This window comes from Scylla paramamosain, chromosome 14, assembly GCF_035594125.1.
Source record: "Scylla paramamosain isolate STU-SP2022 chromosome 14, ASM3559412v1, whole genome shotgun sequence".
Classification (NCBI taxonomy): domain Eukaryota; kingdom Metazoa; phylum Arthropoda; class Malacostraca; order Decapoda; family Portunidae; genus Scylla; species Scylla paramamosain.
The window spans coordinates 21,566,398-21,587,424 of record NC_087164.1 but is presented as its reverse complement, the minus strand read 5'-3'; the positions used below and the strand labels follow the sequence as shown (position 1 = coordinate 21,587,424).

The following is a 21,027-nucleotide window of genomic DNA, read 5'->3' as shown; positions in this document are numbered from 1 at the left end:
CGAGTCTGTAGTCGCATATTCCTCTGCATTTTCATCATCTGCATCTCGTTTTTCTGGTGCAGCTTCTACTACTCTGCACAGCACACACATACACTCATACACACACAGACATACATACACCATGATTTAATACAAACATCATCACACCACCACGTATCCTTCTAACGCGTCACACTCACCATAGCAATTTTCCCGTCACTCGCGTCACCATCACCAATATAGCACCTACTGTACACCACCTCACTTCAACCTAGCACAGTACACATGCATTCTGTGGCTACATTGAGCATGTTTTAATGGCGTGCTTATTGCAGAACGGCGTGTACACCAACACAGTGGTCATCCAGCATCACTCCATCGTCATGACCAAGACTGACAAGATATACAAGATCCGTTGCACCTATGACATGACCTCCAAGAACATCACCTTCGGCATGCTCCCCATCAGGTTAGCGTCTCCCACACTCTCTACTGCGTATCCAGTTATCGTAAATTCACTTTCTTTGGTTTTATTTATTTACTTATTTATTTATTATTTTTTTCAGAGTATTTCAAGACACTAGTATCAGTTTCTCTTAAGTTCCTTCGATCTTTTAATGGGCTTTTTTTAACCTTCAGTGTAAAGGAAAGGTCTCTGTCTTTAAAATTAATAGATAAATATATTAGCAAGGGGCCGTTTCTTATCCAGGTCCCCTACATTTAATTTTTTTCCTTTTTTTATTTTTGGGGGGGATTTTAACTTATTAACATTCATTGCAAGGAAAAGAGGCTTCTTCTTAGAGGATACGTAATCAGATAGATTGACAGGCAGGATAAATGGATTGCTAGATAGATAGATAGAGAGGTAAACAGGTTAGTGTCAGAAGCTCCTCGTTTATTATATGTGTGTATTCTTTTTTTTTTCTTTCTTTCTTTCTTTCTTTCTTTCATTTACTAATTTTCATGGAAGTTTCCGTCGCTGCTGCTCTGCTACAAAATTACTCATATGATTATTGCTAGAGCTTTAAGTCGATGCTTTATTAAACCTGCTTCTCTCTCAGGATACATTCCCATCAACTCCAGCTTTCAAGCTTTAAGGTTTTCTTTTTTTTCTTTTCTTTCTTGTCTGATTCAACTAACATTTCAAGATTACTTTAACAATAACCCGACTCTTTTCAGCTTTTTAGTGAACTTTGATGATCGTGGCACGAAATCATACTCTTACAATAATTATCATGTGTCAAAGCCTTTTTACCAATAAGAACACTCAACTATTTATGTTTTCATTTGGACGTGAGGATGAGAAGATGTAATTTAATTCTGACGTGCATTTCACTGCAGCTCAAGCGAACACGACCCCTTATCCAACACCTTAATAGTCCGGTAAGACCTGACGAGATGCCAATGTGTGGAAATGGTAGAGGGTTGTTGTGGTGTCCCATGCAGTGCTCTGACCTCACCTCTTCGACACCGTACTGTGGCTTGCCCAACCGTCCCTCTGACCCTGGCCTTCGTAGACCACAGGACTTCCAGACGGATACCTTGTTTCCCCCTTGACACTGGCTACTAGGCCCATGGACCATTTCTGGCTGCAAAAACTAGAATATTTGACTAATGAAGGAGTGCATTGTAAAACTTTGACGTTACTTTAGTCACACTCCAACCATTAGTGAGCAGAGGACTAGTTGTGTCTGTAATATCTTCTGGTTTTCTTCTCTTCACCTATTTACACTACGTGAATGTTTGTATTACTACCACACCAAGTCTTGGCTGCGAAACACTGCACTTACCTCAATAGACGCAAGGTTTCGCTCAGCGGGACTCCTGGAACTAGTAATGACCCTGCATCTGTTTCAGCTTTAGTTGGTGAGGTAAAAGAAAGAAATGTGTTGTTTCCTTGGCAGTCCAGTGGAGGACGTTTGTAGATTATAGTGTTCTGCTGCTTCTCTAGAAAGCAACTTGCTCTCTTACTGCTGCCTGCGTAATCTTACACTTCTTAATTGTTCACTTCTCTCCACACACGCACAATGCTGATCGATCGTAACAAGCTTTGGCTACACTCTCAACCACCATGACCAGCGATAGTTCTCTTTTAGTTGTGGTCCACTCAGCCCCGCACCTTCTCTGAGACTGTATCGTGTAACCTCATGATAATTAAAGAATTGACTGTGGACATTAGGAAGCAATCAAAATTGTGTGACCAACATAAACGGGACAGAGACGAGCAGCGACGATGAGTGTGGCTGAGGTGTTCACGAGGCCTCCCTCTCCAACAGAGACCCAGACATGATCCCCATCACCTCCACCCCCGAGGCCCCGCCCCCCAAGATACGCATCCTGGACGCTGCCCTGCGCGAGGTGGAGACCGTCAGGATTGGCGATATTCTCACCTTCAGGATCGAGATTCCCGACACAAGTAAGAGCAAGTCCATCTCAACATCTTCACTTCATATTTATTAACTTGCTAGCTTGACTGTTTTCATCAATCTGTGTTCAGGTTTATTTTTTCATTTATTTTTTCTTTTTTTTTTTTGTTGAAACAAATTCATTGTTGCATTCCAAGGGACGAACATATAAAAAATAAGTCTTATAACTTTAGTGTCTTTAATGAAATAAGGTTAATGATTTTGTGCAATGAACGTTGAATACTTTTCCGTTTTACCTCTATCAATCTACTTGCGATCACACCACCACCACATTGAATTGCTGCCTTTCTACAATAAATATTGAAAACAAGAGCTTGAAAAAGTGCATGTGCATACTGCGCACTAAACAGTTGACCTGCAACACTATAACATCTGTCCCTTCCTCAGCTCCATACGGCATCTTCGCTAGAAGCTGTGTCGCCATGGCCAAGGATTCCCGGTCCACATTCCAGATCATCGACGATGACGGGTCAGTAGTGCTGTGCCTCACGCTGCTGCGGGGCTCCACCACCACTCTTACTGTATCAATGTCCTCGCCCTCTGATCGTGTGCAACGTGATTTTTTCATATTACATTATTTTTGCTGTTTTCCCGTGGCACATCATTTTTTTTTTTTTCGTTCTATGCACGTTACGTAGTATCTTTGTCACTTAGGAAACAGGAAAAGTGTTACTTTGTTGTTTCATAAAGACATGTAATGTGGTTGTATAATGCACTGATAATAATATGTCCATGGCATCTTCAAGAGGCAGGTAAAGGTCAGGTTGCCATGCACGACAGAGAAGCATGCCTACTTTAATTAGAATTAATCGTGATTCTTACTTTAAATACATCACCACTGGCTTGGTTTTGTAGTGGGATCTCCGTCTTTAGTGTGTAAAGCGAAACACCACTACCTGTTTCATGTCACTGGTGTCTCTCCCTCTGACAGATGCCCCGTGGAGCCTTCCATCTTCCCACAATTCAAGAAGGACGGCTACGCCCTCCAGTCAGTGTACGAAGCCTTCAGATTCACTGAATCTTACGGTGTCATATTCCAATGCAACGTCAAGTACTGCCTGGGTCCGTGCGAGCCGGTGAGTGTCAGACCGCCAGACACACAGAGGTGTTGTCTGTACTTGGCTGGATCACCATCTGTACCAATATTGTACAATATTTGTATCTTAGAATATGTTTAGTTTATTTCATTCCTGTTCGTCCTGCAGGCAAGATGTCAGGTGGGCAAGGAGCAAATGTTCTCTTGGGGTCGCAAGAAGAGAGGCGTGAGCAGCCCGCGCAAGGCCCGTGGCCACGCACAGGAGACCACCAAGGAGGAGGCCATGGCTGAGGCCAAAGCCCTCACTTCCACGTCCGGTGACGAAAATGAAATGAGCATCAGCCAGGAGATTCTTGTGCTGGACTTCGGGGACGAGCAGCAGGCCCAGTACCGTGACGACCCCGCCAAACCCTCCGCCGGCCGCCAGGCTAACCACACCCGTGAGTCCAACTTATGGTTCACCTTCTTACTCTGAACACAGTGTAACATTATATCAGAGAGAGAGAGAGAGAGAGAGAGAGAGAGAGAGAGAGAGAGAGAGAGAGAGAGAGAGAGAGAGAGAGAGCTAAACCTCTGATTTTTTCTTAGACGCCTTTCTTAGACTACTTACGTACGGGAGATGAGAGACCAAGTGTCTTTCTTGGTCCTACTTTGACTTTTTTCCTTTTTTATTTCTCTTTTCATTCATTTATTTATATTGTTAGTATTGTTATTCACCTTCCTCTCTTTCCATCCAGACACGTACGACTTCGAGGGCCCAGACGTGACCCTCTTCGAGACCTGCCCAACGAGATCGTCAGTGCTGGCCTTGGCCGTCACCTGCGCCATACTACTACTCATTTACGTGCTCACCGTCTTCTACTTCGTCATGAGAAAGTGGTTTCGCCCCCCTAAGAGCATGCGATAATCGATGAAGGAGGGAAGCAGCAAGGACCACAGTACACTCACACACAGGCGGCCTCTTATGTCGCTTTTTTAGAAAGATAGGATTAATGGGCAGGTCTGTTATGTTTTTTTTTTTTTTTATTATTAATTAAAAAGCAGGAAATTAATGTTATTCGTAAAAATTTATTTGACGTGTGACTTTCAACGTCCACTTGTCTGTTACGATGTGTTGTTGTTTGCCCACCGGGTTTATAACGTGGCATTTATCATCGGGAGCCGTTAGATTTTCGCTAAGTCGCATTTTAGTTTAACGCAATGCTACCATATTCCCTGCGTCTCCTGCTGGATCTCATTTCATAAATCTTTCATGTTCATCTTAAGTCTGAGTCCCGGTGCCTCGTTTTATGCTAAACACATAAACATATCGTGTTCAAAGGCAGTAACAATCAACACCAGTGTCATCTTGCGCCGGTCTAATAACTTTTCCTTGTATACCCTCGATTTTTCCCCATGCTGCAAGGTAGACGCCTCCTGTTGTGTTTGACGGTGGCGTTCCTCATCCTGCAAGTGGCGAGTTAGTACAGAAGTGACCACCGGCCGTCATTGATGTCCTCGTCTATTTTTTTTTTTTTATTCTATAGTTAACTCGGTGGCATTAATATGAATGATAATTGTTTCCTGGGCATTTCCGAGCAAGAGAAAGTATCCCGTAATAGAATTAACTATCCTATGGGCATTTTAACTTGTTTTTCTCTTTCGTCGTGTTGAATAAAGTGTTATGTTGATAGAAAAATGGCTTTGGAGGACGCTGCGTTAGAGGGGTTGTTGAGTTATTATTGTTGTGCCTCTGCCGAAGTGTTCGCCATGCCTAGTGTCCCTCAGCACTTGTAGGAGCGCAAAAGGTGGTTGTTGGTGCGTACATGAGGACGTGGACGTGAGAGTGGAGGATGCACCTCCTTGCCCTTTCCTGACTGTGATCTTGCTCCTCACTCACCCTCGTCCCTGAATTGCCTGCTGACTGTGACTCGCTTAGCAATGACCTACTCTCTGTCACAATGTGTAAGGGAGAGATGGGGAGGCGTTGTCAGCAGACAGGAGACAACCACCTTCACACCTTGCTTTATAGAAATGTTTTGCGGTACGTCACAAACCTTCGTCTCATTGTTGGTTCGTTGCCTCGGTCGCCGGTGCTTTACCCTGGTGGTGGACGCTGCCTCCAGCCCCGGGTCATCAGGTGCAAAGATCCGGGTGGTGGTGGGCTCTATGAGGGTTGATAGCTACAGTGAAACCTGAATACGAGTGTGGATGTAAGGCCCGTGTTCAGAAACCCTGTGCTCTCTCATCACGACTATTTTCAAAGGCCACAGAGTGTTTCTCCAGTCAATAATATAGAAATGTTAATGTCACTAAAAACAGAAACATCCTTAAAAATCCGTGTAACTTCAACTAGAGCCTTTTGAAAGTAGTGGAGGTGCGGCGCAGAAGTGTTTCAGAAAATGGTCATGAATGTCACCGCAGGGAAGGGTTATTTTTCCCGCATGCCATAGGGAGCACGGCTGCTGCCACCTAACGGGCCAACGACGCGGACAAAGTTACTCTGGGATCTGAGCCTCAGCTGTCACCCAGGGCGGCGTCACCAGACCACAGCCTGACTAACTAACACGTCTCTTGGCCGTTATTGATATCGCTGTAGTAATTTAATTTTCATTTTACTCAGTGCTGCTAAGTTCCTTGTAGGAGAATAATCCACAGAGGTGCCAAATTAAACTTTTGACTTTAAGAAGAAGAAAAGAAAAATCATCTGTTGTTGGTCTTGCCCTCCCTGAGTGACGTCAGCCTTCGCATACTGAGTTTGTTCCTTCTGTAGGAGAGACTGAATTGTAAATATGTCTTAATTTATTGTTATTTATACGTAGCGAGTGTAGCCGCAGAACAGCAAATTCTTTTGTTCAATAAATGTGTCAAAATAGTCTTAGTATTTTCTTGTGTCCTCACCCTGTACTTGGTCATTCTTCATTCTACAACCTGATGTGCTCTCCAACGCCATTTCCTCCCTGAGCACTAGAAACGGACTCCGTTGTCAAAGGTAGTGTTTCCATGTGTCTTGGTGTGTTAAGTTCAATGGTCACACAAGAAAATAACCGTTGGAACTGCCCCATTTTGCCCTCACCCAGCCTCCCCCAACAAACATGTGGACATGACAGAAAAGTAACTTTGGGGGGAGAGAAGACGAACCGTCCTTCTCCTCTAGAAGATGCTTGAGGAAAGTGTACTTTCTAACCATGGATTCTATAACGGGAGTACAAATATCCCAAAAATTTATCTTGGGACCTGATGATCCTGGTCAGGGTTCAACCTTCATTCCCACACCGGTTACTGTCTCTTTGCTAAAAAATTATCTTTCTTTCTGATAATTTTCTCGGTGTTTCTATGGCTCTAGAGGGCATTGCAATTCCTTCAACTCACGAAACAATCTTAACATTTCTTTTTTCTTCCTCTAAATTTGTTCCTGTTGTAAGGTTAAACATGAAACAGAAAATATATCCTGATAATCTGTAAAATGCCATATGGCATAATTATGGCACATAATAATGATGGTACAGCTGCTGCTAATTATATATATATATATATATATATATATATATATATATATATATATATATATATATATATATATATATATATATATATATATATATATATATATATATATATATATATATATATAAGCAGTGTCGTGCGAAATCCTTGAACTGCGAGAATACTGGCGAGTCGGCCGTTTGCGCTTGTACATCATCGCATCAGCACCACAACACACGGCCTGCGAGATTCTTGAGCTTCAAGGCCCGTCTTCTTTTTTTTTTTTTTTCACAGCCTTATTATAGCGACTATACCTTGATCATGCGCACAAGGCAGACTCGCCAGTATTCTTGCAACTCAAGAATTTCGCACAGCAACGGTAGTCAGAGAGGTCGGTGGTGCACAGTGAGGCTGGAATGTTTTGATTCTAGAAATTATGAAGTGAATGGAAAAGTAGTGAAGAGAAGGAGGAAATGTCCGGAGAATAGAATTCTACGCTGATTGTGCCCTGAGCAAGGGTGGCCGCTGCATCAGCCACTGCATTTCCCCGAATATCCATGCAAAAGAGTATTCATTGGAGGTGGAGTGTATACCTTCTTTAGCTCAGGAGTTGGAGAATTCTGTGTGAGTCCAAGACAAGATACCTGTGCGAGGAAAGGGGAAGGATTGTGAATTTGTAAATATTACTGTTGGTTGGGGAGAAGGTGAATCTCAGGATACAAAAAAAAAAAAAAAAAAAAAACTTTGATGTAAGAACAGGGTGACTACCGTTGATTTTCCAGCTCTTAAAAATTAAAATCAAAATGCATAATAGTCAACGAGGGACTGTTGTAAAGGCACAACAACAACAATAACAAACTCCCAGATCGGCGACTTTTCGGCGTGCTGCGCTCCACCTCTTAAGCTCCCAGCAAACCCACAACAAGGTATGTACGCAACGGGCTCATGTGATTTCCCTGACCAGGTTGCCTAAACAACAACAAAACCAGAATAAGAACAAGTTCCTCCTCAGCCTTCTTACTTGGTAGGCTTCCTTCCTTAGCCACCACGGGTAAAGGCAGAGAAGCCGCACTCCGCTGGTGTGCCAGCTCTTGTAAACAAAAATTACATGAGAAACTAACAATACTACAAGTTGGATGGTGCACCATATAGCAGAGAATTTTGGGTATTATTATAGATTAAGACAATACGCTCTAAGTAGTTATGATCACCCTCCAATTGTTGATCTTTAAATTGCATCATTTGAATGATTTCTTACCGAAACTTTGCCTTAGGAAAAATCACAATAATAATAAAAAAAAAATAAAATAAAATAAAGGTGTTTGAAAAAAGTGTATATTATGGCTGGAAACTTGACCCACAGTACAATTAACTTTTCTTCAGTTTTGCAAGACTCATCATTAGCGATGATGAGGCAGCTGGACTGGTTCGGCTTCAGAGGGAGAAAGTCATGTGTTGGGCAGCTTCTGGTCCTGCCCCAGGTGACAAAACTTCTGGCAGGTTGGTATTCAGTTTCATATTGTTGCTTTTGAATATAATTCTTGCATACTTACTTTCCCCTAATACACAGTGAATAACGGAGGTTTTTTTTTTTGTGTGTGTGTGTGTGTGTGTGTTGGCACAAAGGTTTATTCCTATGTTTTCTTCCCTTCTTATACACATCTTTGTTAAGCTTTATCCATTTAAGTACCTAACCAATATGCACTAGATTTAAAAAATGTACATTTATTGTCCTAATAGTCCTATCTTGTGAAGTCACTCTGAAATGCTGTATTGATGTTACTGAATTTGGGGAAGTGTTTGCTACTTAACATAGCATTAAGAGATAAACTAGAAAAACTGAGTTTAAAATATGGAAACAAAGATTGACTCCAGAGAGTAGTATGGGAGCTACATATCTGTTGTACACTACCATATTTCATACTCCTTCATCAGTGTATTAGGTTTTGTAATGAATTTACATTTTGTGTCAATAGTATATATATATATATATATATATATATATATATATATATATATATATATATATATATATATATATATATATATATATGATGAGTACAAATCTCTTGAGATTATCAGAAATCATGCATGACACCATCTGTACATGAATGAGACGTCAGTTAAAACTCAACCAGTTTCAGCAATACTGTACTGTACTTAATTATGATAATATACCTATCTGCCTTCTTTTAGCAGAACACTTGACTAAAACTACAAATGATTATAAGAAAAAATAAATAAATAGATAAAAGGTCTATCTCTTTCACCAGGCACATAGTACAGTTTATATAAACCCAACCTTGCATCACTTGCATATGTGAATGCTGGTACAATTATTCCATCATACCTTTTTTCTGCTCTCATATTCACTGTCTTTCACTATACACTGTAGAGATCAAACCATTTTTCTTCCTTGTGCATCTCTCTCTCTCTCTCTCTCTCTCTCTCTCTCTCTCTCTCTCTCTCTCTCTCTCTCTCTCTCTCTCTCTCTCTCTCTCTCTCTCTCTCTCTCTCTCTCTCTCTCTCTCTCTCTCTCTCTCTCTCTCTCTCTCTCTCTCTCTCTCCATTCTTTCATGTAATTGAACCAAGATCCAAGATAATTTAACAATTATTTTTCCTTCATTCAGTCTAATTTCATATTGCCTTAGACAATCAAAATCAATCATTTGATTTTTATGCCTTTCAAAAATCATTACCTCAATTTTGTTTATGTTCACTTTTAACTTGTGTCATCAGCTTGCACTATCAAACACATTTATAAGCTTTTACTATGATTTTCACTTTGTGCAAATAGGACAAATTTGTATTCAGTAAGTACTTACCATCATTTAAGAGAATAAGTTTCCATAAATGTATGGTGTTTTTTATTGTTTCATTTATTAAGAAAGAAGTTTGGGCAATGGGTGTCACAAGAGATTGCTGGCCACCAGTCCCTTCACAGCCACTCATTCTCCTCAGTCATCAAAATCTCCTGAGACACCTCTACTGAAGCAACTCCAGTCTAGGATTAAGTTCTCAGGTACTGTATATAGCCTTCTTTATCTATGTTTCTGTTTGTAGGCCTTTACATATACAACATTGATTGGTCCCTCCAAGAAGTGAGGAATGGTAACCTCTGCCATAACATTATGCCATATTTCTTAATTTTCTACATTACCTTTAAGAGTGATTATGGGCTGGAGACCTGATCGTTCTTGTCCATCTTTCATTATCTTCAAGTGTTGATTGAAATTTGTAGATGGTGCATTAGTTTGCTTCTTAATGCACTTCTGTGGATGAGTGATTATTAGAACTAGCACTGAAATAAGGTTAACTATGAATAAATCTAACTGTGGAGAGAATTCAAAGCTATGTAGATGCTGGATCAGTCTTATTTTTGACATTTTAAACATATTTGTTGTCCCTACAATTCCTTAACTGTTTCTCTGCTGTTTATCATAATTTTCATGGTGGTTTTCTTTGCAGGTCCTTTAACCATACATGACTACATGAAAGAAGTACTGATCAATCCTATTTCTGGCTATTATTCTACTGGCAAAGACATGTTTGGGACTCATGGGGACTACATTACTTCTCCAGAGATTAGTCCAATGTTTGGAGAGGTAATTTTATTTTATCTATTTATTTATTTTATTTTATTTTATTTTATTTTATTTTTTATTTATTTATTTATATATTTATTTATTTATTTATTTATTTATTTATTTATTTTTTCATATTTTCTTATTATTATATTGGTAATTGACGCTTAAACAGGTGAAGTATGAGGTATTAATGGAACTCAGGAGCTCAAGGATATATTTTATTGTCCCACGATTAGGAGGAGAGTTGTCAGTAAGACTGGATGGTGTGTGATTGGAAATTAATGGTGATGGTTATTTGAGGATATGTAGTTAATGACGGAAGGCCAAGAAACTTGAACAGATTTTGTGTGTAGGTGAGGCACAGGCATTGTAAATTTGGCTCCTTGCTAGGAAATGATGGTTCCAGTGACAAATAAGTTGATGGTTGTTTTGGGTGGTGATTAGATGCATGCTAGTGTATGTGCTGGCTAAGTAGTAAATTTGAATGGAGTAGATAATACAATAGTTGATGGTACTCTTGATATATACATACTGATTATAATTGATAGGAGTAATTGTTTCTTTGTTTTGAATTATTCTTGCTCATTTAAATTATGTCTACTGAAATACAGAAAACAGCTTATAATTTGATTCCCATACAACTTTCAGATGGTGGCTATATGGATCATAAGTGAGTGGTACAAGTTGGGCTCCCCTCAACCACTGCAGTTGGTAGAGTTTGGGCCTGGAAGGGGAACCCTCATGCATGATGTACTTGTGGTGAGATTTTTCATCCTTTTAAATGATAGAAAATATCCATCTATACCTATATCATGCAGATATCTTCCTTAAAGAGGGTTAGCGGAGACAAGAAGTCAAGCATCATCTCACTGGAGGAATAAGAATGCAGTGGTGGGTTATCATTCCATGGGGCATTTCTTATATTTGGTAAATGAATGAATGAATTATTTATTTGTTTATTGTTTTACCTCCATGTTTAATTTCTATGCCATTTGGCACTGTAAAGCTCCTTACTTCCTGTCATGTTTGAGCATAATCAAATCAATATACTTAAGTGCACCTTTCTTTCTATTATTTATCCATTCAGCCAGGCATTACACTGAAAGTTGTCTGTTAGTGCAGTGTCAGTCAATCTATTTGTATTTTTCTCAGAATCAATTATTTTATGTATGTTACCTATTAATAGTTTTTGGAATCTTTCTTAGAAATTATCATAGCTCATTGGCCAACTTTTTTTATGAATTCCTTCCCTCCTCATAAGTGAGCTTGTATACCAGCACTGATGGCAGATGAGCATGATAAGATACTCTGGAAAGGCACATATAGGAGGTTGGGGTGGCCAGTGTGCCAGAATCAAGACATAAGTATAATTACTCAATTTTCTTATAATTTCAGTTAATTTCTCAGTGTATTTATACTTTCAGGTGTTAAAAAACTTTGGGCTGTACGGCAATAACCTGAGTGTGCAGCTTATAGAGGTGTCTGAAGAGTTAAGTGTGAAACAAGAAAAGAAGTTGTGTAATGGTGTGTCCTCAAACAAAGGTGAGTTTGTTTCATGAATAATAACTCGTTGTCCATTTCTAGGGTAGTGAATTTTGTGATGTATGATTATTTCATTTTGGGAAGAAATTATTGTATCACGAAAAACACCAAGTAATACAACATGTAGCAGTGAATAGTTTAAATGTGTGAATTTCCTTATCCTTTTAAATTTAAGAGTATTTGTATACACTAAATCAATAAATTCCCTTTTATTGTGAGATTTATTGTACATTTTTATTTATTTATATTTATTGTGTGTCTTTATAATTACTGCAATAATTTTACAATGACTTGTGTCCAGAACAGTGTCAAGATGAGCTGTATTACAAAACCAGCACAACAAGCACTGGTTCACCGGTCTTTTGGTATCGCCATCTCAGCTTGGTTCCAAAAGCATTCACTATCTACCTGGCTCATGAATTCTTTGATGTTTTACCGATCCACAAACTGCACAGAACAAAAGAAGGATGGAGGGAGATCCTGATCGACATGGACGAGGGGGATGGACCTCACCATCTTCGATATGTCTTGTCCAACAATCCCACTCCTGCCACAAAAATTTTCACAGAGGTTGGTCTAGGGATGCAGTACTTATACACTCTTTCAACAATGTATTAAAAATCTAAGTTATGAAATTTTCCAAGTCTTGTAGAAGTAACAGGGCAAGTTATCAGCCAATGTGGAAAAGAAAACAGTATGAGGACAATAGAAGGAAAGAAAATATACATAGACCAAGGGACTTTTCTTGGTTTAGTAAAGTGAAAGCAATATTATGTTTATTATGTCCATCTTATTGTCTGAGGACTTTATGAGGGAAATCAAAGGAAGACCTGGAAGTATGCTTTATAGTATGTAGTTCTTGGAATTTCATTACTTAGAACGTATTATTGTAATGTATCAAATAGTGTACAATTGAATTTATTTCCATATTCTTTTTCCTTTTGTTAAAGCCAGAAGACACAAGAGAGTGCATCGAGGTGAGCCCTGAGGCAGCTGTTTTGTGTAAGGAACTCGCCTCCAGAATTGAAGAAGATGGAGGAATTGCTCTCATCATAGACTATGGACACAATGGCGTGGACACGGATACCTTCAGGGTTTGTAATGCTTTCATATGTTAGAGGCAAATTATTCCTTCTTATTCCTTTTTGATTAGTCAGAAATAAGAAAGTATAAAAAGCATGGAGAGGCAACACTGAAAGGAAGATTGATAATCATGTGGCTTATAATACTTAGGAAGCGGCCAGTAGGGATAATCTGAAGGTATAATTTTTTATTAAAAAAATTATAGGCACACCTACAGCATCTGGCAACAATGTGACATAGTTTGGTGTCCACAGTGAGAGCCAAAAGCTGTGTTAGAGCAGTTCAAGTGCCAAATTTCTCAGGCCACTGCATTTCCTGAGTCTCATTTCATTTGTGCTGCTTTATTTTAAAATTATTTTGCCACCATTGATAACTGCTCACTTACATCATCATATTTTAAAGTCATCCTGCTCCATGAGTCAGTGTGTGATGATGCAATGAATGTATTATGCATGAAACAACAGAATTCTGAGATAACTAAGGTTGACTATGAAGATACATAATGAACCCTCATGTGACTCAGATGACAACATGTAATATTCACATTTTATGCAAGGCAGGGTTTTGAGTAGAGTGTCACCAAGGAGACAGGAGTGAGTCAGTGTTGAATGTTAATTTTAAAAAAATATCAGGAACATCTCTACAACTCCAACTGATTCATATTAATTGGGAAGGCCAAGAAAATGTAGCAAGAATAGACTTTACATACTAAATTGACAGCTGAATGCCTTGGTTTCTATAATAGCTTGTCATTCAAAAGAAACTATATAGTACCATCCTACTGAGTTACTGATCATTAAGGAGCATTCAGAGATATTTTCTCAGTGATCTTGAGTTGCCTGCAAATAATTGTTTACTGAGATATGAATGGAAAAAACTCATTTCTATTTTTAATCAGAGAGAGGTGCCAAGTTTGCAAGATTTAGCTTTTGCCACTTGTCATCACTTTTCACTCATTCCATCCTCCTGTGCCATCTCAAGCACTAATCACATCACATGGGCAAAAAAAATGTATAATTGATATTGCTACAACTCATTTCCATTATCATTGCGTCTGTCCTTGACTCTAATGTTTAGTTCCTACCACACATATTAGGTGGAACTGGTTATGTTGCACCAACCATTGTACAATTGCATAATTTTTTGGGGGGGCTGGTCATCACACATAATACAGAGGATAAATTTATCACCCATATTCTTCCTACATGCTGAGCAAAGGACAAGTGCCCTCCTGGGCACTAGCATAATGAGTATACACGGTTTAACATCACCTCAGTCCAGCCCATGTTTTTGCATTTGCAGCAGATATAAGATTTTTGTTCTTTATCAATGTACAGGTTTCTTACCACATATACATATCCTCAACTTTTTTGTATGCACATACCATAGATGGGATACTCTCACAGGCAGGTTTGAGGATTATGAAAATGATGTATTGTATCTCCCCAGGCCTTTAAGAATCACAAGCAGCATGATCCCTTGAGTGAGCCAGGCACAGCAGACCTGACAGCAGATGTAGATTTTGATTTTCTAAAGAAGCAAGTAAAGGAGAAGCTGGTCACCTTTGGCCCTGTGACTCAGTCTTCTTTCTTGATCAATATGGGGATGGAAACAAGACTTCATGTAAGTTTTGTGTCATATATTTACTTACTTAGTTTTGGATATTTGGTACAGGCATCATTGTCATCATTTTCTTTTATTTGCCCACTGTGTGTATACTCGTATATGTGTAACTTGAGGGAGAAGCAAGGCTTTTACTGGAAGCTGCTGGAGTAGGGAAAAATGATTTTTCAGTCATAGCCACACTCTTGTAGAAAATTGTCAAAATGGGATGATGTATCAAAGATTTAGGTATATAGAAATATAAATGTAGATTTTTTGGAGGAGTGGAAAAATGCTCCACCATGATTTATATTCAGGCTGAAAATCCTCTATCTGGAGTGCTTGCAACCAGAACTGTTCCTGGTTGTGGATTTTCTGGATTATGAAATAAGCTTACAGACATTTCTTCCTTTTGAAAGCTTACAGACACTTCTGTTTTTTGATGGAGTTACACTCCATTCTGAAGTAAAAGTATTGCATGTCTGACAATTCTGGTGATATTATCTGAAAAATATTAAATAATATTTTTTTTGTGATATTATTGCACTGATTTTGTTTCAAGATGTTGATACATTATAAATATTTTTTCTAAATTCCTACCTTTAAGAATTCTGGATAAAGCATTCTTAACTTGTATCTATAGACACATTGTTTTCATTAATGGCCAGACTCACACCTGGAAGATTCCAGATTTTCAAAATTGTTGTTTAGATGGCATGTTCTCTGAATTCTTTAGATCTACGAGTATACAAGCAGTACATTTCTTATGTATATAACCACAATACATTTTTTTGTGGAATAGGTATTTAGCAAACCATTTTTAAGTTTGTAACTGAACTTGTTAATGTTTTCAGAACCTAATGAAGCAGTGCAAACCTGAGGAAAAGAAGAATCTCATTTCTGGCTTCAGGATGTTGACAGAACCTAAGCAGATGGGAGAGAAATTCAAGTTCTTGGCCTTTTATCCAGCTGTTGTGAAGGACTTCCTCTTGAAGTTTCCTCCAGCTGGATTTTTTCGGAACCTTGATTAATTATAGTTTCTACAGTGTAAATATGCCTGTATATGTACATATGTACCAGTAAAATTATTTGTTTTAGTTATCTTACTTTCATTATACCCAAGACAGTCCACAAATGAGTTTTTTTTTTTTTTTCACAGGAATGTAAAGGTCTCATCTTGTTACATCTCCTGTGAGATCATGATAGTTGCTGATGGCTGCATTGACTTCAGGTGTTGTCAGTTACTGCATTTGAAAGTTTGTTCTGGAATAGAATTTTGTAATGAAATTCCATCCACAAATCTGCAGTTAATCATAATAAGTGCCATATTATTGTTACCATTCTGCTCAAGCATACTTTTTCTTTCCCTTTCTTCTTAACTTAATTTTGATTATGGTTTCCGATTTTTATGTTGGGAATGAAAAGTAGAATATGAAAAAAGAATACCAGACTAGCTACACTTCATAAGGCCTGACAAAGCATTGGTGCAACCCCCCCTTTTTTTTTTCTCTCTTTCTTTTCGTTTCTTCATCTTGATTACAACTTACTATTTCCATGTCCGAAATTAAAAGGAAAAGATAGAGAGGAGAGAGGAAACTATCAGACAAGTTACATTTCAAAAAGCCCGCCAGAGCACTGTTGCCATTCTGCTCCTTGATGTTTGAAAGCATGAGAGTATAAAAGCAAGAGATGTTTTCCCTTTCTTTTTTTTCTTCATCTTAATTTCAGGATTGTATTTGTGTGCTAAGGATTAAAAGTAGGAGAAGGGATGAGTAGAAACAGTTAGTAATAAAGCATTGTATTTCGGAACAGAGGAAAGGTTAAAAAAGAGGAAGTGAGATAATGGAAAAGATACGAGTAAAAGGAATATGAAATTAATTACCTATACATAACTCAAAATAACGCCACATATACAGTAGAGGAAGAAAAAAAATGAATGAAAGAAGGAAAAGTGGAAGGACCAAACAAAGTGAATATAAAAGACAGGTCACAAGAAGAGGAGGAAGAGTGGAGGGAGAACTCAGTGAGAGTGGAGGCGGGGAGGAGGGTTACTGTGGTATTGAACGTGTGGTACAAGCAGCTGATAGACCCATTACTGAAGGGTGAGCATATCTGTACTCTTCTGAAACCTTAAATAGGACAACTAGGTAGTGCTGAAGGGGCTCAGATCAAAGAATAATATAATACTAGTATATTTATGTATTTCATATTTCAGGATTGATTCGGCTTGTAATGTCATATTTTTTTCTAATGCAGATCATCATGTTTTCTTATATATGGCTTCGTGTATGCAGTTTGCTCATACACTGTTGTCTCAGGTAATGTATTCCATTGATCTATCGCTATTTGGAAAAAAAATATTTCTGCACATCCTCATCGTGTGTGTGTGTGTGTGTGTGTGTGTTCTGTGACAAGTATAGGGATTTGATATTTTAAGGAATTGTTTTATTTTATTTATTGATTTTTTTTTTTTCTAGTCTTTGAAGTATGAATCTGTCAGTGGGAGTAATGAACAGGAAGAAGACATGTGCCTGACGTCATGTGCAAGTCACGAGTCTTGTTTTGCTTGAGGTCTGCTGGTCGGAAATGGTTGAGGCACTTGTCACTTTGCTTAGTTTTAGGAAAGCCCCATCCCATACTTGAACACCCCCCCCAAAAAAAAAAAAAAAAAAAAAAGATGCTTGGTGATCATAATGTACCAGATGCATGGAATATTAAGAAAAAAATAGATGAATAAAGTGTTTGTGGAATCTAAACCTACTGATTTCCAGACAATGGCTATTTATTTCTTGGTAAAAATGTGCAGAAATTTGACACTTTTCCATATCGTGATTTACATAATGAAGGAATCAGCAGTGAAATCAATGAAATGAATGAATCCAAACCTAACTTAACTAAATACTCTGGTGAAAATGCTAATGCTATTTTATTATCATCCAGAATTAAAGTTATGTGTGGATGTGTTACTTTAAGGTCTCCAAAATGTACAGCAGATCATGAAGGTACCAGATATGTGGAAAACGTGGCCAGATTATTGATGTTCTGCACTAAAAAAAATTATATTCTCTTACAAGACATTTTTTTTTTTGTTCCCAGAATAATTTTATTGAGTGTATGTTGGTGGTAGTATTATTTTGCTTTTACCTTGGCAGATTATTGATATATGATGGTTTTCTTGGTGGATCATCATGTCAATTTAACCCCCTTATCAGGATGGGTTCCCCTTTAAAGCAGGAATCACAACATGCCAATCCACAAGTCAGAGAAGGTGCACCAGTAAGTAAGGATTAATAGTTTGTGTCATTAAAGAGTGCGTCATTCTTTACTGTAGGACTGTGTTGCTTTGTGACTAAATCCCAACTCCTCACTGCAAGTTTTAGGCTGCATATACACCAAACAAGTCAAGGCAAGACAGTTTATAATTTGTTTTGAATAGCCTCACAGTTAAAAGTTAAACGTATGGATCTTTGCATAAACCATTCACACCGGAAGAGTCTAGTACTTTCGTCACGCCAAGTTCCATTTTGTTTATTCTTTTACTGGGGTTTATTTTTTACATGTCATAGTGAGTCTGCTGTGATTTGAACATTATTTAATGGAGTTTGTAATAAACTTATCTTAACACTTTGACTGTTATTTGGTGCATCTTTCCTTAATTGCTAATCACTGTGACATATCTTTACTTGTTCTACAATCTCAAAACTGGGTAGAAATTGCAAAATCTTTACTTTTTAATCTCCTTTTTTCTTGTAGATGTTTATAGATTTCATGCATTACTTCTGGTGCTGTTAAGTATTTTGTATCACAGTGAAAGGGTTAAGAGCACTTTGCTGCATTATGACTGTAGCCACCATAATCATGATGTGATGGCTTCTCTGTGGAAGGAGGTTGCTGCTTTGAAATTAGCAGGTGAAGACAATTTTATTCACCATAAACTGTACATTAACGTTGAGTCTTGCCATTTAAGAATTTAATGATTTTTACTGTGAGTATTTACTCTCTTATAACACTCCCTGCTCTTAACTCTAACACTGCTAGGAAAGAGGTTTGAATAAAACACTTCAATTTCTGTCACATTAGAAAATGAACATTTTCTTTACTTTTGTATTTTATTTATTTATATTTATGTTTTCTTTTTATCTTACTTTGTTTACCTGGCAGAGTTTGGCAGGATAATTTCTGAACTGTTAGAGAAAGTACACACACACACACACACACACACACACACACACACACACACACACACACACACACACACACACACACACACACACACACACACACACACACACACACACACACACACACACACACACACACACACTCTCTCTCTCTCTCTCTCTCTCTCTCTCTCTCTCTCTCTCTCTCTCTCTCTCTCTCTCTCTCTCTCTCTCTCTCTCTCTCTCTCTCTCTCTCTCTCTCTCTCTCTCTCTCACACGCACGCGCACACACACACACACACACACACACACACACACACACACACACACACACACACACACACACACACACACACACACACACACACACACACCTTCTTCTCCCCCTAGAAAGGCATCACAACTCCTCAGTTTTCATCTTGTATCTTTTCAGTGCACAGTGGACAAGGGCTGCAGTGTGAAAGAATGCATCCATTTTTATTTCTGCCCAACCCAAGGTTCAAATAGACACCTCTTGGTAGCAAGCTGAGTAGGTCAACCATTGCAACACCAATACCATTAGAATTTAAAACAGTTTTCATGAGACCTTGCATATCACCTGACAGTTTCTTGAAAAAAGAGAAACAACCAGGCAGAGGAAGAACTAAACACATCTAGCTTGAGGTGGTGACTGACTTCATTCACAGATCAAAGTACAATACCTTTCTTTGTTTTAGCTTGGATTTTGTGTTTTTCATTAGCAAACTGATACAGAATATTAAATTATAACACAATACAAAGGAAAGTATATACAAAGTGAGCCAACAACATTAAATTTTAATAGATAGTGAAGTAAAGAAATGGAAAACAAGCTAGAGGAAACCTAAGTTACCGAACACCTCCCTTTTCGGACAAATCATTTTTCAAACAAAATTTTGAACTCATTATTCCATTGGTTACAGTACCATAATTTGGTTCTAGAATAAAGTTGCTTGATTTCAGACATTAAAAGACATAGCAAAAGCTGCTGTTTATTACTAATTTATACTTTCTGTAAATATCTACTTAATTTTTATATATTTGGAGAAGAGATAGAGTGTAAGACAGTGATTCAATCTTTGAAATACAGTAAATAAGACCTTTTTGAAAATCCTCTATGTAAACAAACAGTTTTCGGCACTCAGGAGTAATTCTGAGCCACCTGTGGTTCTCTCAATGACCCCCAATGCCATCACTACTGTACAACTGCATTTTACCAGTAGCTTTTCCCAGCAGCAAGATGTCTAAGTGTTATGGTCACCTTCATTTTGGCAGGAAGTGAGTTGCTCCTCTCTGTATCCCTCTATAAGTCATCCCTCACTAGATCAGTCTAAATAATATCTTCTGATGAGTTCTGTGTCACTAAGTTCATTCAGAACATACTTTCTGGATAAATAATTGTGAGCTGGAGATATTGCAGAGCAGCCATCTTGGCTGTGGGAGCATCTGTCATAAGCCACTAAGACAGTGTAGACTGGTGTCTGGAAGCGGATTAATCCATTTTACATTGATTCCTATGGGCAAAATAGTTTCGGTTTTTAAACATTTCAGATCTTGAACTGCATTCAGGAACAAATTAAGTTTGAGAACCGATGTTCCACTGTACAGTACTTTCTACACCCCCCATGCCACCTATTGAACAACCAAACACCAGATGAGTGTAGATAGATCTAGCACATAAAGTTATTTAGAGGTATGCAGCCTCTACTAGCTTTGATGTACTATTTTCAGGCCCAAGGATATACAAATATTATAAAAACTATAATGTGCCATAATTTCTCAGTTACAAATCCTACATTAGATTGATTAAGATGATTGAAAGATGATAAGGTACTGTAAGCTAAAGACTTGTGCCTCAAATTAGAGATTTCATCTAGGTATTACTTCCAGTTAAGGTTGGAGGCATGTATTTTTTTTTTTTTTTATTTTTTTATTTTTTTTTTTTTTTTTTTTTTTTAAGGTGGCATGAGTACCCATTGGGTTTGGATACAGTTCTTTAAAGAGATTCTCCTTTGTTAATACATAATTTTTTTCAAGTACAACTTAAGGTTATTCATGTGTAATTTTTGTTAGAGTATTGGATTTAATTATTGTAACCTGGGCAATGGATGTGAATGGTAGGCCTTGTG

At 38.2% G+C, this 21,027-nt stretch overlaps 3 protein-coding genes across 12 annotated transcripts in view; all 3 read left to right on the top strand.

Annotated features, from left to right (window-relative positions):
- The window catches only part of LOC135107016 (uncharacterized), an 89,201-nt gene extending 82,905 nt beyond the window's left edge, over positions 1-6,296 (top strand). For 2 of the 4 annotated variants that reach the window (XM_064016575.1, XM_064016574.1), the window contains exons 12-18: positions 315-448; positions 1,321-1,362; positions 2,256-2,395; positions 2,793-2,874; positions 3,337-3,481; positions 3,611-3,881; positions 4,179-6,296. In XM_064016575.1, the coding sequence (XP_063872645.1) occupies positions 315-448; positions 1,321-1,362; positions 2,256-2,395; positions 2,793-2,874; positions 3,337-3,481; positions 3,611-3,881; positions 4,179-4,348 (984 nt within the window). In that variant the 3' untranslated portion in view covers positions 4,349-6,296. The remainder of the gene's footprint in view (positions 1-314; positions 449-1,320; positions 1,363-2,255; positions 2,396-2,792; positions 2,875-3,336; positions 3,482-3,610; positions 3,882-4,178) is intronic. The other 2 variants (XM_064016578.1, XM_064016576.1) reach the window with 1 other exon arrangement.
- A 1,388-nt stretch (positions 6,297-7,684) lies between these two features.
- LOC135107015 (protein arginine methyltransferase NDUFAF7, mitochondrial-like) lies at positions 7,685-15,819 on the top strand. Of its 2 annotated transcripts, none has more exons than XM_064016573.1 (10): positions 7,685-7,832; positions 8,290-8,406; positions 9,798-9,928; positions 10,375-10,511; positions 11,142-11,252; positions 11,918-12,035; positions 12,337-12,605; positions 12,986-13,129; positions 14,568-14,741; positions 15,575-15,819. In XM_064016573.1, the coding sequence occupies exons 2-10, from the start codon at positions 8,357-8,359 to the stop codon at positions 15,749-15,751; spliced, it is 1,311 nt and encodes a 436-aa protein (XP_063872643.1). In that variant the 5' UTR covers positions 7,685-7,832; positions 8,290-8,356; the 3' UTR covers positions 15,752-15,819. The 2 variants fall into 2 exon arrangements, with proteins under 2 accessions (XP_063872643.1, XP_063872642.1); XM_064016572.1 differs by having other exon boundaries at positions 7,689-7,832; positions 9,794-9,928.
- An 888-nt stretch (positions 15,820-16,707) lies between these two features.
- Positions 16,708-21,027, top strand: part of LOC135107013 (kinesin light chain-like) — a 100,456-nt gene continuing 96,136 nt past the window's right edge. For 4 of the 6 annotated variants that reach the window (XM_064016554.1, XM_064016555.1, XM_064016559.1 and 1 more), the window contains exon 1: positions 16,708-16,822. The gene's annotated coding sequence lies outside the window, so the exon portion shown is untranslated. The remainder of the gene's footprint in view (positions 16,823-21,027) is intronic. The other 2 variants (XM_064016567.1, XM_064016568.1) reach the window with 2 other exon arrangements.

Coding starts and splice junctions, on each gene's coding strand:
- LOC135107015 (XM_064016572.1), top strand. CDS start 8,313: ATGATGAGGCAGCTGGACTGGTTCGGCTTCAGAGGGAGAAAGTCATGT. Junction 8,407..9,793: donor GGTGACAAAACTTCTGGCAG/GTTGGTATTCAG, acceptor TCATTTATTAAG/AAAGAAGTTTGGGCAATGGG. Junction 12,036..12,336: donor TGGTGTGTCCTCAAACAAAG/GTGAGTTTGTTT, acceptor ACTTGTGTCCAG/AACAGTGTCAAGATGAGCTG.